This window comes from Nerophis lumbriciformis, linkage group LG06, assembly GCF_033978685.3.
Source record: "Nerophis lumbriciformis linkage group LG06, RoL_Nlum_v2.1, whole genome shotgun sequence".
NCBI lineage: Eukaryota > Metazoa > Chordata > Actinopteri > Syngnathiformes > Syngnathidae > Nerophis > Nerophis lumbriciformis.
Genome location: NC_084553.2, coordinates 32693451 through 32708450, shown reverse-complemented (window position 1 = coordinate 32708450; position 15000 = coordinate 32693451). Strand labels below are relative to the sequence as shown.

The 15000-nt window shown below is 39.5% G+C and overlaps 1 protein-coding gene across 1 annotated transcript in view; it reads right to left on the bottom strand.

Annotated features, from left to right (window-relative positions):
• Window positions 1-15000, bottom strand: part of tcf25 (TCF25 ribosome quality control complex subunit) — a 62711-nt gene that overhangs the window by 26716 nt on the left and 20995 nt on the right. The window contains exons 8-15 of the mRNA XM_061964175.2: window positions 14750-14849; window positions 11012-11105; window positions 10794-10886; window positions 10260-10365; window positions 8399-8558; window positions 8211-8298; window positions 7950-8108; window positions 4818-4908 (exon numbers count right to left, since the gene is read on the bottom strand). Of these exons, the coding sequence (XP_061820159.1) occupies window positions 4818-4908; window positions 7950-8108; window positions 8211-8298; window positions 8399-8558; window positions 10260-10365; window positions 10794-10886; window positions 11012-11105; window positions 14750-14849 (891 nt within the window). The remainder of the gene's footprint in view (window positions 1-4817; window positions 4909-7949; window positions 8109-8210; window positions 8299-8398; window positions 8559-10259; window positions 10366-10793; window positions 10887-11011; window positions 11106-14749; window positions 14850-15000) is intronic.

Genomic DNA, 15000 nt, shown 5'->3' with positions numbered 1-15000 from the left:
AGTCTTTTACAGATGACACACCTGGACAGAAACCTTCTGATGACTCCAATGGCTTCAGGTATCCAAAATTCCTGACGTAGATTGGCCATCATGTGATTCCTTCCGGCGTGAGCTGTTAGGTCATGAATATGTCTCAACACAAGCCTTGTAATGTGTGAATCCTTAGGCAATATGGCTTGCTGCTTGGAGTAGTTAGGCATTGCTGCACGGCTCAACCTTCCACAAACTCTCATAACTCCATCTTGAAGAGTTGGATTTAACTTGAAAAGTGAACTACTTTTCTTTACTCTTTGATTTTTCTCCAGCATAGCCCAATCTTATTTGAAACTTTGTCTTTGACAGAACTTCACAATTTCTGTTTCTGCTCTAGTCATGTCATCACAAGTCAAACACTTTCCTTCGACATCTTTCTTGAATTCAAGCATCTTACTTTTTTCTGATGTTCTTAGTTCTTTTCTTTTTTCCTTCAGCTCTTTCAGCAGATCTTTGAGGTTGATCTTGAACTTGAATTGGTCTGATTCGGCACACCACTGGATGCCTAATGTTCTCTCCACTGGCAGGTAATCCTCATCCAAGTCCAGATCTTGAAAACCCTGTGCTTTTTCCTTTTCTGGGATCGGGTTAAGCAACTTCCTGCTGTTGCTTGACCATTTTGTCAGCCTAAATCCTCCTTTTGCCAACATTTTCCTCAACTCGGCACACAGGGTAATGGCTGTATCTTCATCAGCAACTGACTTAAAACAGTCATCCACATAAAAATTCTTGTTGACAGACCTTGCTGTTTCCTGTCCAAACTCGTCCACAAAGTCTGTTGCACATTTTTGAAGTGCAAAGGTTGCAACACTTGGTGATGATGTTGCGCCGAAAATGTGAACCAACATCTTGTGTTCAACGAGATCCAGCTCGTAGTTTCCATCAGGCCACCAGAGAAACCTCAGAAGATCAGTATCTTCATCACTTACTCCAACCTGATGGAACATGGCTTCCACGTCTGCCATAACCGCCACAGACTCCTGGCGAAATCTTATAAGGACCCCTATTAGTGAGCTGGTGAGGTCAGGTCTCTGCAGAAGCTGTTGGTTTAGTGAAGTACCTTGAAAGCTTGCGCCGCAGTCGAAGACAACACGCAACTTCTGTTTGGTTGGATGTCTTACTCCATTGTGAGGCAGATACCATGTTCGCCCCTCAGCAGGTTTGCGCTCTTCACCTTCAAGCTTTACTGTGTAACCTTTTTCTTAGAACGCCACGTGCTCTTGGTAAAACTTGACATCTCCGAAAATCTCTTCCGTAGGTTCAGTGTACGTTGCTCTGCAATTGCCCTGTTATTTGGCATAGACAAAAGATTATTCCTCACTGGAAGGCAAACATTGTAGTGGCCATCTTTAAGTACTGCAGATTGAGACACCATACTGATAAACTGATGGTCGTCCTTGGACATCTCAATGTTTTCATTTTGTCCGGCATCAGGATAGTCATGCTTGAACTGCAGCTGCGAAAGCTCCTCAAGCTTCACCACTGAAATTCTGTTTGCAGTAATTCCTGTCATTTTGTCCACTGCAGTTCTGTCACTTCCACCTCCGAGTGGTCCATTTACTGTCCAGCCTAACATCGTTCTCACAGCGTATGGTCCATTATCCACACTTTTAACCACTTGCAGTGGCTCCATCGCTTTGGGAACGTTTACTCCGATGAGTAATCCAATCTTGGCTTGAATATTAGGTATCCTCACCTCCTTTAGGTGTGGCCACCTATCAATATCCTCTTGTCGGGGAATATTGTCCTTAGAGACAGGAATGTCTTTCTGTGAATAAACTTCCTTTAGTTCCACAAACTGTTTTCCGTCCAAGCTGCTGATTTCCAGACCAGTCACGATGCTTGTGTTCACGACTGTGTCATTTCCCATTGTTTGCAACGAGATGCTTACATTGCGTCCACTCACATTCAGTTGGTTTATCAGTGACTCTGTGGCAAAAGTAGCTGAACTACCTGGGTCCAGGAGGGCATACGTGATCACTGTCTTGGTTCCTTTTTGTGCCTTGATGTACACGCGAAGGATCGAAAGAACACAATCTTCTCTACCGGCCCCAGTGACACCACGGGTTTCAGTTGTTTGTACAAGGGCACTTGATATTGATTGCTGTTCAACATTGTCCTTTGTGGTTTCTTCTCTGGAGTCTTTATGACCAATGTGTAATAATGTGGGATGCTGTCTAGAGCATTCTTGACATTGAAGTTTTTGTTTGCAGCTACTACTCATATGTCCATGCTTTAAACATGCAAAACACACACCTTTGCTTCTCAAGAAGTCAATCTTGTCTTTGTGTAGCTTTCTCTTGAATTTCTTGCAAACTGTAAGGCTGTGTTGCTCTCCGTTACAATAAACACAAGGTTTTCCAATAAAGTCCACCGAAACTGTGCGTGTTTTTGTTATGATGTGGTTATCATTTTCTGTCTTGGGGGGCACAACGACCGTTGTAAACACCTTTTTGGGTTTGAGTGTTTCTACATATTGTAGTTTTATTTTCTGTCTCACAGAATCTTTCGTGTTCATGGTGGTTTCTTTTATGTTCCCATAAAGCGGATTCAAAAGATACTTGACATGTTGGTTTACAAAGTCTACAAAATCCTTAAACTTAACTCTTGTCTTTGTTCTTTCTTGCAAGTCGCATGCAAACATCCTCCAAGGTTCCCTGAGTTTATATGGAAGTTTGTTTACCAGTGCCTTTGTATTAGCTGTGTTGTCCAAGTCCTCCATGTAGGTAATGTCTGTCATTGTGTTAGAGCAGCCTGTGAGGAATAATGCGAAGGACTGAAGGGCAACACCGTCTTCTGGCTTGATTGTTGGCCACTCCATGGCTTCTGTTATGTAGGCTTCAGCTATCTTAAAGTCATCACCAAAAAACTCCTTTAACATTTGTTTTGCTTTAGTGTAGTCTGTTGAAGATTCCATATGGATGCAGCTCTTAACCAACTCATGTGGTTGTCCACTTGTATACTGTAGCAAAAATTGAAGACGATCCCGTTTGTCACTAGTGCAGCTTTCAATTCCATGTTCTATGGCCCCAATAAAGGATTTGTATTCTAGGGGGTCACCCTTGAATGTTGGAGTGGAAAGATCTGGAAGTAGAGATGCCTTGTGACTCTTCACGAGATACTCTGTGACGTTGGCTTGCTGAGAGATTGCTTGGCAAAGCCCATCAGGTGTTCGTGCCTGTTATTTAATTTCAATCTTTGGTGCAAATGTAGTCATTTGAATAGCTGTGGGGGGAGCATCATATTTAATGCTGTGTGTTGGTAAGGTGGGTGGTGGTACTTGTGTGTTAGGACTAGTAAGTCTTCTACCATCCTTCTCATCAGCTGCATTGATACTCTTCTTCTTGTGTGTTTTCGTAGTTATGTAAAACCTCCATTTAAGCGTCACATTCAGCAAATGCGGTTTGCATTGCATGCATTTGATTTTGAGCTTGTATTGCAGCTTCGTCCTGTTCTATGGCCAGCTTTTCTTGTAAAGCTGCCGCCTTTGCTTTCAATGATGCACGCTCCATTTCCGCCTTTAATCTGACAGAAGAATATGAAGAACATGAACTTCCGCTTCGTGATGCAGCTTTACTTTGACTTCTAGCGGTCCGCTTTGTTGATGTAGAGCAACTATCTGCAGGTGACACTTGTCTATTGCACTCTTCCGCTTGCTCACCGCGCTTAAAAACATATTTCATCCACTCCTCACATTTCCAGAAAAAGTCCTCCATTTTATTTTTTGGATCAAACCAGTTTTGATCTTCCACAAACTCCTCCTCTGAACATCAGAATTAAGATCCAAAAATTCTTGCTGCAAGCCACTAAAGTCCACACGAAGCTGATTTTTTATAGCGTCCACATTAGCATCCTCCTCCATTAAGTGCTCAATCTGCGTCATCAAGTAAGTCAATTGAGCCAGTGCGCTCCTGCGTGCCTGCATCTTTCTCGCCTTGTGCTCTTCTACAGCCTTCTCGGTCATTCTTACTGTCCTTTTTCCACTGTCTTGTGCATCCATAACAAGCCAATATTTCCACAACGAGTCAATAAAAAATGCCGATGTGCCCCAGCGTCGCACCCGGACGAGCTTCTCTCTCTCTCGTTCACTTTCAAGCAGCGTGCACTCACGTACCTGCTCGCGTCCTCTTGCAGGCGTGTTCCTCTGTTCCTTTCCAGTCCGGCAGTTCCACGTTCCTCTTAATCCACAAAGAGCGAGTTTTTTGACTAAAATATAGATTCCTAATGAAGCCTTTAGATTGACGCTCCTCTACTTTCTCCTGGCTCCGCTTGCTTCGGCAACAACAAACAAACTCCAGGCGCTCCTCTTCATTTTGTATCGTTTACTTGTCACTTAATTATTCAAAAACGTAAAACAATAACGATGTGGGAACAAATTAATGGCAAAATAAAGAGAGTTTGTTACAGTAGGTGTTAGAAAAAGCAAGACTAAGAAAAAGTAAGAGTGAGGTCAAAAAACTGTGTGGCTCAATTCCCCCGCACCTGACTGCCATTACCCATAATACCTTGTGTCCAAAAACCAACCTACCACACAGATCCTTCCGCCATATATGCAATCAAACAGTTAAGTCATCAAATGATTTAGACAAATGTAATAATTACAAATAAAGTGTACCTTGTAATTATTCTAAGCATGCAAATAAAGTAAATAGTCCCATTTTGGCTGAATAAACAAAAATCACCTTCCATAAAAAGTAAATTAACTTAAACAGCATTTAGGCTCCTACACCTGCTGTAGACTAAAGAAAAACATTTTAGTTGTTTGAGCAGGGAGACTGTCTTACCAGAGGCAGATTGGACGTAGCTTCTTTGATCTCAGACAGCAGAACATGTCGATGAATGTTCCGTGGAGCACTTTGATATCTTTGCTTTCTCCTATAACACATTGAAAATAAGTTAACTACTCTATAATAAAACTAAAACCTAACTAACTACATAATTGATGTTAGCCATATTGTACTGAGCAAGTTATAGCATTTTTACTTTTTGTCATCACTTGACACATGATGTGGTCATTTTGTGTGACTTTAGGGGTATTTATTTTGGTGAGGTGTAGAATTGTAGTGTTATTTTTATTACTACAAAAGGTTAAAGACACCTTTTTTAACAGGCTATTTACTGAACATTTCAAATTCTTTTCAGGGTAATTATATTGTATCGTTATTTTCTATTTTAGTCATTGCTAATATTACCACAATTATTTCACTGTTTTATAATTTTATATAAATGTTTTTATTTATCTTTTAAAATGTACATAATTTTCAGATGGTGCTAATTTTAGTTATTCTCCAGTGTGGATGCTTTCCTCAATACTCATTTTTGTGTCATGTTTTGTTATTGTCCATGGTGCTATGCAAAAAATAAAATAGCGTGTAGTGGGGTGTTGCATGTGATCTACTAACACTGCATGTGCAATTAAAATGTGGTGCGGACTGCCCTTATTTAAATGATGATTTTGCATGCATACAGGGCTTTTACCACGGAGACATTTGATCATTTTTTGCACTTATGTTATCATGCTCCAACCTGTGTGCAATTTGTTGAACCAGCAAGACATACCTATTATCTATAACACCTTTTCTGAAATGCAATCTAGATAACAAAAATATATGCACACTGAAACTTAAATATTTGCGCGAGGCTGTGAATCGCATCACCAGCGCATTCGTGTGTACGGAATGACTCAAAGGCAAGATAATGCATATTGAAAGATGTCTTTTCATGTAGGAGGTATATTATAGTAACAAACTTCCTAAAAAAAACACACAAACAAAAATAAGAAAAAAACAAAACGCCAGCAGACACTAAAACGTATCAATTGAATTCATTTTGATCAGCCCCATAAGTCATCCAGCAATTATAAAATTATAAAATGCAATTGCTGAATAGAAGATATGTCTAATATTTGTATTTCTGACCGTCCACCAAAATGTTGACACACGCACATAAGACAGAAGATTTTCTGTCCATCGTCTGTCTTTGCAGCATGACCACTGATTCTTTAGCCGTGTGTGGAACTGTGTCAGTTTGCACGTCATTCTGACACGTTGTTGCGGGTTCACTTAAAAAAATATATCATTATGCAACCAATGATGGCATAGTTGCAGATTTCTTGCTGGTGATGTTTATTGCACCAAATCAAGGACAGCAGTGCACACGGTGCAAAAATCTATACAGTGCAAAAGGAGTGAAAAATGAAAAGTAAATACAAAAAATTAAAGCGCAAATAAAGGAATACAAAAAAAAACATCTGCGGCTCAAAATCACCAATCACTTTTAGCATTACTCTCGCTCTCCACCACCGACCAGCTTACCGACTCCGACTCCGACTGAATGGGCAGCCTCCTTTAAATAGTACAAGCCCCGTACTTGTACCCTCAATGTATAGATCTGGGCAACAATTTACAATATCTCATGGTAAACATAATCCAGTATATCAATGTTTCTATTATAGCTCTCAAATGACATTTAATACACTGAGCAAAAATATAAACGCAACATTTTGTTTTTGCTCCCATTTTTCATAAATTGAACTCAAAGATCTAAAACTTTTACTATATATACACAAAATACCTATTCTTCTCAAATATTGTTCACAAATCTGTCTGTTTTAGTGAGCATTTCTTCTTTGCTAAGATAATCCATCCCACCTCACAGCTGTGGCATATCAAGATACTGATTAAACAGCATAATTATTACACTTGCATGCCTTAGGCTGCCCACAATAAAAGTCTACTCTGAAATGTGCAGTTTTATCACACAGCACAATGCCACAGATGTCGCAAGTTTTGAGGGAGCGTGCATTTGGCATGCTGACTGCAAGATTGTCCACCATAGCTGTTGCCCGTGAATTGAATGTTCATTTCTCTACCATAAGCCATCTCCAAAGGGGTTTCAGAGAATTTGGCAGTACATCTAATCAGCCTCACCACTGCAGACAACATTTAACCACAGAAGCCCAGGACCTCCACATCCAGCAGGTGCACCTCCATGATCATCTGAGACCAGCCACCTCGATCCAAGTGGTAACCCCACTTAAAATCCTGCTCGAGACACTGCACATTGGTATAGTTCTGTGAAAATGATTGTCTTCTGTGCAAATTTAAATAAAGTGAACAGTGTGTGATTTACTGCAGTCTTTTATGTTTTTATTTTTGGTTTGTTGAAATTGTTCACACATTGCACAGCTTTTATTTTCCAATCAATACACAGTGATGCCTAGAAGGCAGGGAGTCACTCAACCCTTTGGAATAGTTTGTACCTCAGTTTGTATGGTTTGTTGAGTTAGCAAAGGATTAACATGTGGAAATGACAAATGAGGTAGTTGATACGTAGAAGTTTTTATTTATGTTTAATTTAGTTTTTGTTCAATATTGGATGGGCTTTGACTTAAAAGTTTAATTGCTTTGTAGATACACTAAGATGTATCTAAGTTCATTGTGTTCTTCAAGGTGTTTTCAAAACTGCACCAGTTATTTCCTTAGAATTTTCAACAAACTTGAAGTGTTTGTCAAGAGGATTATTTGTAATATGTACATTTTCAGAATGTGCTTGTTCTATTTTAGGTCGAAGTAAAACAAAGAAAACTATTTTAAGTTGTCGTAGTTGTATTTTTAAGTTATTATGCCATGATTTTACTTGTCCGGCCCACGTTGGAATACATTATCCTCCAAGCAGCCCCTGAGCTAAAATTAGTTTGACACCCCTGGACTACAGTGTATACATACTAAACACTTTCCACAGTATTTGTTGAGTAAAAATGGCGCGACAGAAAAAAATGTTTTTCAACTGTAAACAATCTTTGAGTAAAATCACATTGATCAAGATTATCGCTAACAGTCGCAGTCAAAAATTTGGACACACTTTCACATCCTACTGAGTGCACTTGTTAGAAAGCAGCTCTACTTTGTTCTCACTTGTTTTGGTAGTCCTCCACCAGTGGGTCTTTTACATCAATTCGACACAGCACTTCCTTCACACACTCCTCCAACCAAAGCATGACATGTGCTTCTCTCCACAAGCTGTACATCCTTCCCACATACAAAGCAGTCAGTTCAACCAAGGCTGGAGGCTGTCTAAAGAAAGCAAATGGAGATGTCACAGAGGGCTGATGGATAAGATTAATGATTTGAGTAGAAGAGATATGAACCAGGATGACGCAAATAAATTGACATTACCCAAACTGGCTGCTTGGACCAAAGAAAGCATGGGAGGTGACTGTAGCATCAGGCTGCACCGCACACAGATCCAGTAAAGGCATCAGGACTGTAGAATATATATATTTCAGATGTTTGGATATGACAGGCAGAAACAGTATGGCGCTGGAAGAAGTATCAATGTGCATTCTTCTCTAAGGATTTCTGACCTCCGGGAAACATAATGAGCGCATCTTGGAGCATCTGGTCAGCTTTGTGTTTTGCTTTATCACTTTCTTCAGGCTCTATATCCTCCTGTTGACTGAGGAGGAAATGGCAGAGCGCGGTGGAGAAAGCAAAGTTTGGCAATTGGGATAGATTTCTGTGCTCCTGAGACACAGAAAAACAAATTAAAGGCCATCGCTGAAAAGTTGACCACGCAAAACCAAATATATACAGGAAAAAGCCAGTAAATTAGAATATTTTGAAAAACTTGATTTATTTCAGTAATTGCATTCAAAAGGTGTAACTTGTACATTATATTTATTCATTGCACACAGACTGATGCATTCAAATGTTTATTTCATTTAATTTTGATGATTTGAAGTGGCAACAAATGAAAATCCAAAATTCCGTGTGTCACAACATTAGAATATTACTTAAGGCTAATACAAAAAAGGGATTTTTAGAAATGTTGGCCAACTGAAAAGTATGAAAATGAAAAATATGAGCATGTACAATACTCAATACTTGGTTGGAGCTCCTTTTGCCTCAATTACTGCGTTAATGCGGCGTGGCATGGAGTCGATGAGTTTCTGGCACTGCTCAGGTGTTATGAGAGCCCAGGTTGCTCTGATAGTGGCCTTCAACTCTTCTGCGTTTTTGGGTCTGGCATTCTGCATCTTCCTTTTCACAATACCCCACAGATTTTCTATGGGGCTAAGGTCAGGGGAGTTGGCGGGCCAATTTAGAACAGAAATACCATGGTCCGTAAACCAGGCACGGGTAGATTTTGCGCTGTGTGCAGGCGCCAAGTCCTGTTGGAACTTGAAATCTCCATCTCCACAGAGCAGGTCAGCAGCAGGAAGCATGAAGTGCTCTAAAACTTGCTGGTAGACGGCTGCGTTGACCCTGGATCTCAGGAAACAGAGTGGTTGACCGACACCAGCTGGACTGCTGCTGAGTGGTCCAAAGTCATGTTTTCTGACGAAAGCAAATTTTGCATTTCCTTTGGAAATCGAGGTCCCAGAGTCTGGAGGAAGACAGGAGAGGCACAGGATCCACGTTGCCTGAAGTCTAGTGTAAAGTTTCCACCATCAGTGATGGTTTGGGGTGCCATGTCATCTGCTGGTGTCGGTCCACTCTGTTTCCTGAGATCCAGGGTCAACGCAGCCGTCTACCAGCAAGTTTTAGAGCACTTCATGCTTCCTGCTGCTGACCTGCTCTATGGAGATGGAGATTTCAAGTTCCAACAGGACTTGGCGCCTGCATACAGCGCAAAATCTACCCGTGCCTGGTTTACGGACCATGGTATTTCTGTTCTAAATTGGCCCGCCAACTCCCCTGACCTTAGCCCCATAGAAAATCTGTGGGGTATTGTGAAAAGGAAGATGCAGAATGCCAGACCCAAAAACGCAGAAGAGTTGAAGGCCACTATCAGAGCAACCTGGGCTCTCATAACACCTGAGCAGTGCCAGAAACTCATCGACTCCATGCCACGCCGCATTAACGCAGTAATTGAGGCAAAAGGAGCTCCAACCAAGTATTGAGTATTGTACATGCTCATATTTTTCATTTTCATACTTTTCAGTTGGCCAACATTTCTAAAAATCCCTTTTTTGTATTAGCCTTAAGTAATATTCTAATTTTGTGACACACGGAATTTTGGATTTTCATTTGTTGCCACTTCAAATCATCAAAATTAAATGAAATAAACATTTGAATGCATCAGTCTGTGTGCAATGAATAAATATAATGTACAAGTTACACCTTTTGAATGCAATTACTGAAATAAATCAAGTTTTTCAAAATATTCTAATTTACTGGCTTTTACCTGTATAGGAAGATGTGGAAATTGAAGCACAGATTTACCTCCCAGTCCTCATAAAGCTGGAGGAGAGACTGGTACTGTCTGGAACGTAGCATCAGGAAATCAATGAGCAGAAGCATGCAAAGTGGGTCTGAATCCGGGTCCAAACTATGAGATGTTCACAAAAAAACAACAACAAAAAAACAACTTAAGAAATCAGACAAGTTGTTTTTGGTTTTTTTATATTGTCACCTGCAACAGTTAATATGTCCAGATTAATATTAGACAATACTATGTTCACAGAGTAGTGTGAAATAGTGTTATAGATGATTCGACTGCATCACAATCTACGGCTGCTAGTGTAAAAATACCATTTAAATGTAAAAGAAAAAAGATTTTCAGCCAGTGATTACTTAAATCAGTATGTTTAAACTCTTCTAGTGTGTTTTCTCATCTTATACTTTTCCATATGATGGGAACTAAGCAAATAACATAGCACCTGACTAACACACTTTGTTCCTTAGTTTACACTGTCATTATATGACATCTAATGGCCCGTTTTGCCCATTTAAATGTTTCTGCTTGTCTTCTCCAACCTCAGAATCAGTTTGCAGTACTCCAAAGCTGTCCGGGGGCATCCTCTCTTCTCAAGGAACATCATGTGCTTGTAAAGAGCCAGATAAAATGCCCTGAAAATAAATAACACTCTTAAAGAGATAAAAGTAACAAAAACAACAATTTAAAAATAAAGGCAAATATTAACGAAAACGGGAACAGTCCAGTAAGCAAGCAAGAAAACAAATGTCCGTGCTACCTGTTTTCTGGTCTGAGATAATCCAGTCTGCAGGTGCCAGAGGTCAGGCTGAATACAGGGTGAAACACACACTCAAAGCTGTACAAGGCCCTCTCTGGAACAAAAAACATCAGATTTAAAAAAAACAAATACACATCACATACATCTATATAGCTGGAGATGTGAGTAAATGACTGCTATTTGATGCACTTATCACATTTAAATATGCCCAGCAATCACTTTATAATGCATGGGCATGACGGCCAGCGACCATGTGAAGGGCACAGATTAGATGAGCAGACCTGAGTCACACATTAGTAAATGTCTGCTTAAAAACGTTTTTTTTTTTCATTGTAAAACTGTATACATACCTACTGTAACTTATAGCATAATTACAAAACACAAGACTACAGGCACATCTCAATATATTTGAACGTTTTTGAAAGCTTTTATATCTATTTATTTATTTTAAACTCAACTTTGAGTTTTTAAAAGTAAACATACATACACTTGATAAAAACAATTTTATAAAAACTATGTTACTAAAAAGTCTTTTTTTGTATTGATTTACAACACACAAAATCGAGATTGTATTTCTTACTCATTTTGATGATTACAAACTAAACAATAAGTCAGGAAATTGTTGTAAGAAGGCTTCTTGGCAATAAACCGATGGCAAATTTTAATCAATAAACAGCTGAAAAGCCTGTTTGTTACCCTTATAAATTGCACTACATTTGTAAGGAACATGTATTGTGGGACGAGCCACAGGGATGAGTATGGGAGTTAGGCCCATGAAAAACTTAATTGACAGTAGCAAACATTGTATAATGTTGTTGCCATTGATTCTTGTTTTAGTTTTCTTGTAACCCCAGGTGCCTGCAAATGGGTTGTAGGGTCTAAGTGTGGAGATAACACGGAGAACGATATGCTGATTGCTGTAACGATAAAGCAACATCTTTTGGTGGAGGCAGCATCACCCTCCTTGGAAAAAACAAGCCTTTGACGTCATTGGAGGTCATCTCAATGCAGAAATATCGAGATGGGACTCCGCCAACCAGTGGCAACCATATCTCTACTATAGTCTAGGCACAAACTCTATCCTTCTAGATAACAATGCTTGCCGTCACAAAGCAGGGTTATCAGAGGCTACCTCCAGAATTTGGGACAAACTAGGATAGAATGACCAGCCAGCAGCCCTGACCTCAACCTCATTAAACACTTGTGGGATAATTTTGGGTTTTCTGTTCGTGTCTGAGTCACCAACACAACCCTGTTGTCTGACAAAGAAAATGCTGGTTGAAGAATGGGACACCATGCCACAGCGGTGTCTGATCAGGCTGGTGACCTGCATATGGTTCTTCTATATTGAGGCTCACAAATGTGGCACAATTTAAAATCCAAAAACTTCCTGAGCAGAGTCTCTCTTTTGAAATCAACAGTGATGGGCAAGCTACCGGTACTTGGAAAATGTAGAAAGCTAAGCTACAAGTTACTCTCGAATAAATGTAGCTTATCTACAAGGCAAGCTCTCCGCTGAGAATTGTAGCAAGCTACATGGCAAAAGTAGCTTGCGACATCAAAGCTACATTTGACGGCATTTCTATCTATGGGCCTACAGGTATAATATCAATAATGGAACAAATGCACCCAATAAGGGTCATTTAGCTGGGGACAGCCTACAGCTAACTCTAGGGGTCCCCACACCCCACTGTAGGTATTCATTTTATCTTGCCTTTGGCCCACCCCTATAATGTTATTAATTTTCTCTACCTACAGTATAAAAACACCATCCATCTATATATTGACAAAAAAAACAATGACTTGTGTGTTGTTTGGGAACAGCTGGTAATCGTAATGTGCAAAACTTTTTCATGAACTCAACTCACCTGAATGTGTGTTCCTAAATGTGTGTTGGACGTCTTAGATGAAGAGAGCACTTATGATTTTGGTTTACAGTTTCAACAACTAAAAACTAAGGTTTAAGACATTGTTTTCTCTAAACGCATACATTTGTCTAAATTTGGCCAAGGACGCACATTATTTTAGGTTTCCTGGATGTCATCTTCATCACTAAAGGAAACATCTAATCTGTAGGAGAGAATCCCTCTGCCATTTTTAAGTATGTTTCGTTTTTTTTTTTTGAGATGTTAGCTTGAAGCGTCCCTCTGTCTCTGACTCCCTGGTCGTCATGTGACATGAGTGCGTGACTGTTAAGATTTTGCTGCCTGGTTTCTATGGCCCACCTTATCTTGCCTCTGACTGGCCAGTCCGTAATGTTTCACCCTTACCTTTGCTAATTTTTACTGTTCATACAAACACCAACCAATCATCACGGATTTTCTCCGTATGAATGGATGTGCTCAGTCATCCAGGTCATTGTATTTTCTCCATATTTTTTTGGCCTAGATTCGTAGTCCATTTTCTCTCTTTGTAGCTTGTAGCTTTGATGTAAGCTGCTTAGCTACATGGGTCTAAAAGTAGCTAAGCTACAGAAAAAGCTACTCATTAAAAAAGTAGCTAAGCTACGGGAAAATGTAGTTAAGCTACATAGTAGCTTGTTACTGCCCATCACTGGAAATCATACACATGTTGCACCATATTCACATATTTACGCACCCTAATAACAGAAACATGCAAATTGTATTTGGGGCACTTTATGGAAAACTCCTGCTCGGATGTGCAATTCTCAATTTTTTTTTTTTTTTACTTTTCAGATTTTTTTATAATAACTCAAATAAATGTGTTGTCATTCATGATCAAAGAGTGTCTGCACTGGATTTGTTTATGTATTCATTCAAAACAAAGTCATAGTGATGAGGTTGCTTTGTTCTGTGGGGCAAATACTTTACATAATTGGTAAATACCCGTGACTTTGTACAAATAAAAACGCTATAAATTACATTTTAATTGACTGTTCAGCTAGGCAGGGTTGACAATACAGCATATTGTTGTCACAGCACCGCGATGATACACTCTTTCATGATGCCGAGGCACTTTCATGGTTGATTAAAATATAATGTTGCATTTAGGCGATAAATTGTGGGACACAGAGCGTTACCGTGATGATGATCAATCTTGGATGTTGCGTCAAGTGGTATGCTGCAGTTGTCTGGTAACTTGTACCATTTAGTAAATGTATTACCCTGACAGTTAAGTGCATTTAAAAATAGAAGTGGTATTTCTTAATTATTCATTCTTGTCTGAAAAAGATGAACAGAAGCTTTTTAAATGATTACCGTGACGGAGATAATGATTAAAAGGTTTGGTATAATCTGCTTATCAGACAAATGCCATATCACACTTGCCAACAGCTGTAGTCGATGATTATCTGTTGAAAAGTGTCAAGATATGTGGTCCACAAAATACAAGATTTTGTATTTTTTTCCCCCAAATAAATATTGTAGACAACATGCAGTTAATTAAATGCTGATGCCTGCAGTAAAACAATATTAAAAAAAAGAGTCTGGGTGGGTCTACTACGCCTTTGGACTACCGGTACTTGAAAAGTTGCATCAAGCTGCGGTCAGAAATAAAAGAGAAGCTGCTGTTATAACTACAAGCTCACAGAGCATACATGATTGAAGATGGTAATGCTTTTAGTTTAAGGTTACTGTACATCATTACATAATGCTGCTTTCAAGTATGCTAGTTTATGGGTATAGAACTGGGTACAAAAATTATTGGTGACCTTGCTCTGCGGGGGTCATTCATTCATTCATTCATTCATTCCTTGTTTTCCGAATCAAGGATTCTCACCAATGAGGTCCCTTGCCATCTCCTGATCCTCCTGTATGCGACATACGTCAGAGAGTTGCAGCATAGAATCAATGTGGTATGGGTTCAGCTGCAGCAGAGCCTAAAAAGAGCCATCAACATAGTTTTACAATATGCGACTCTCAATATGAGGCATCACTGTTGTTTAAGAAAATATATATTATTTTTTGTGAGAGTTGAGAATCACCAAATGTTTTAAACTTACGTTTCCATGCCTCCGTCACACTAGTCAT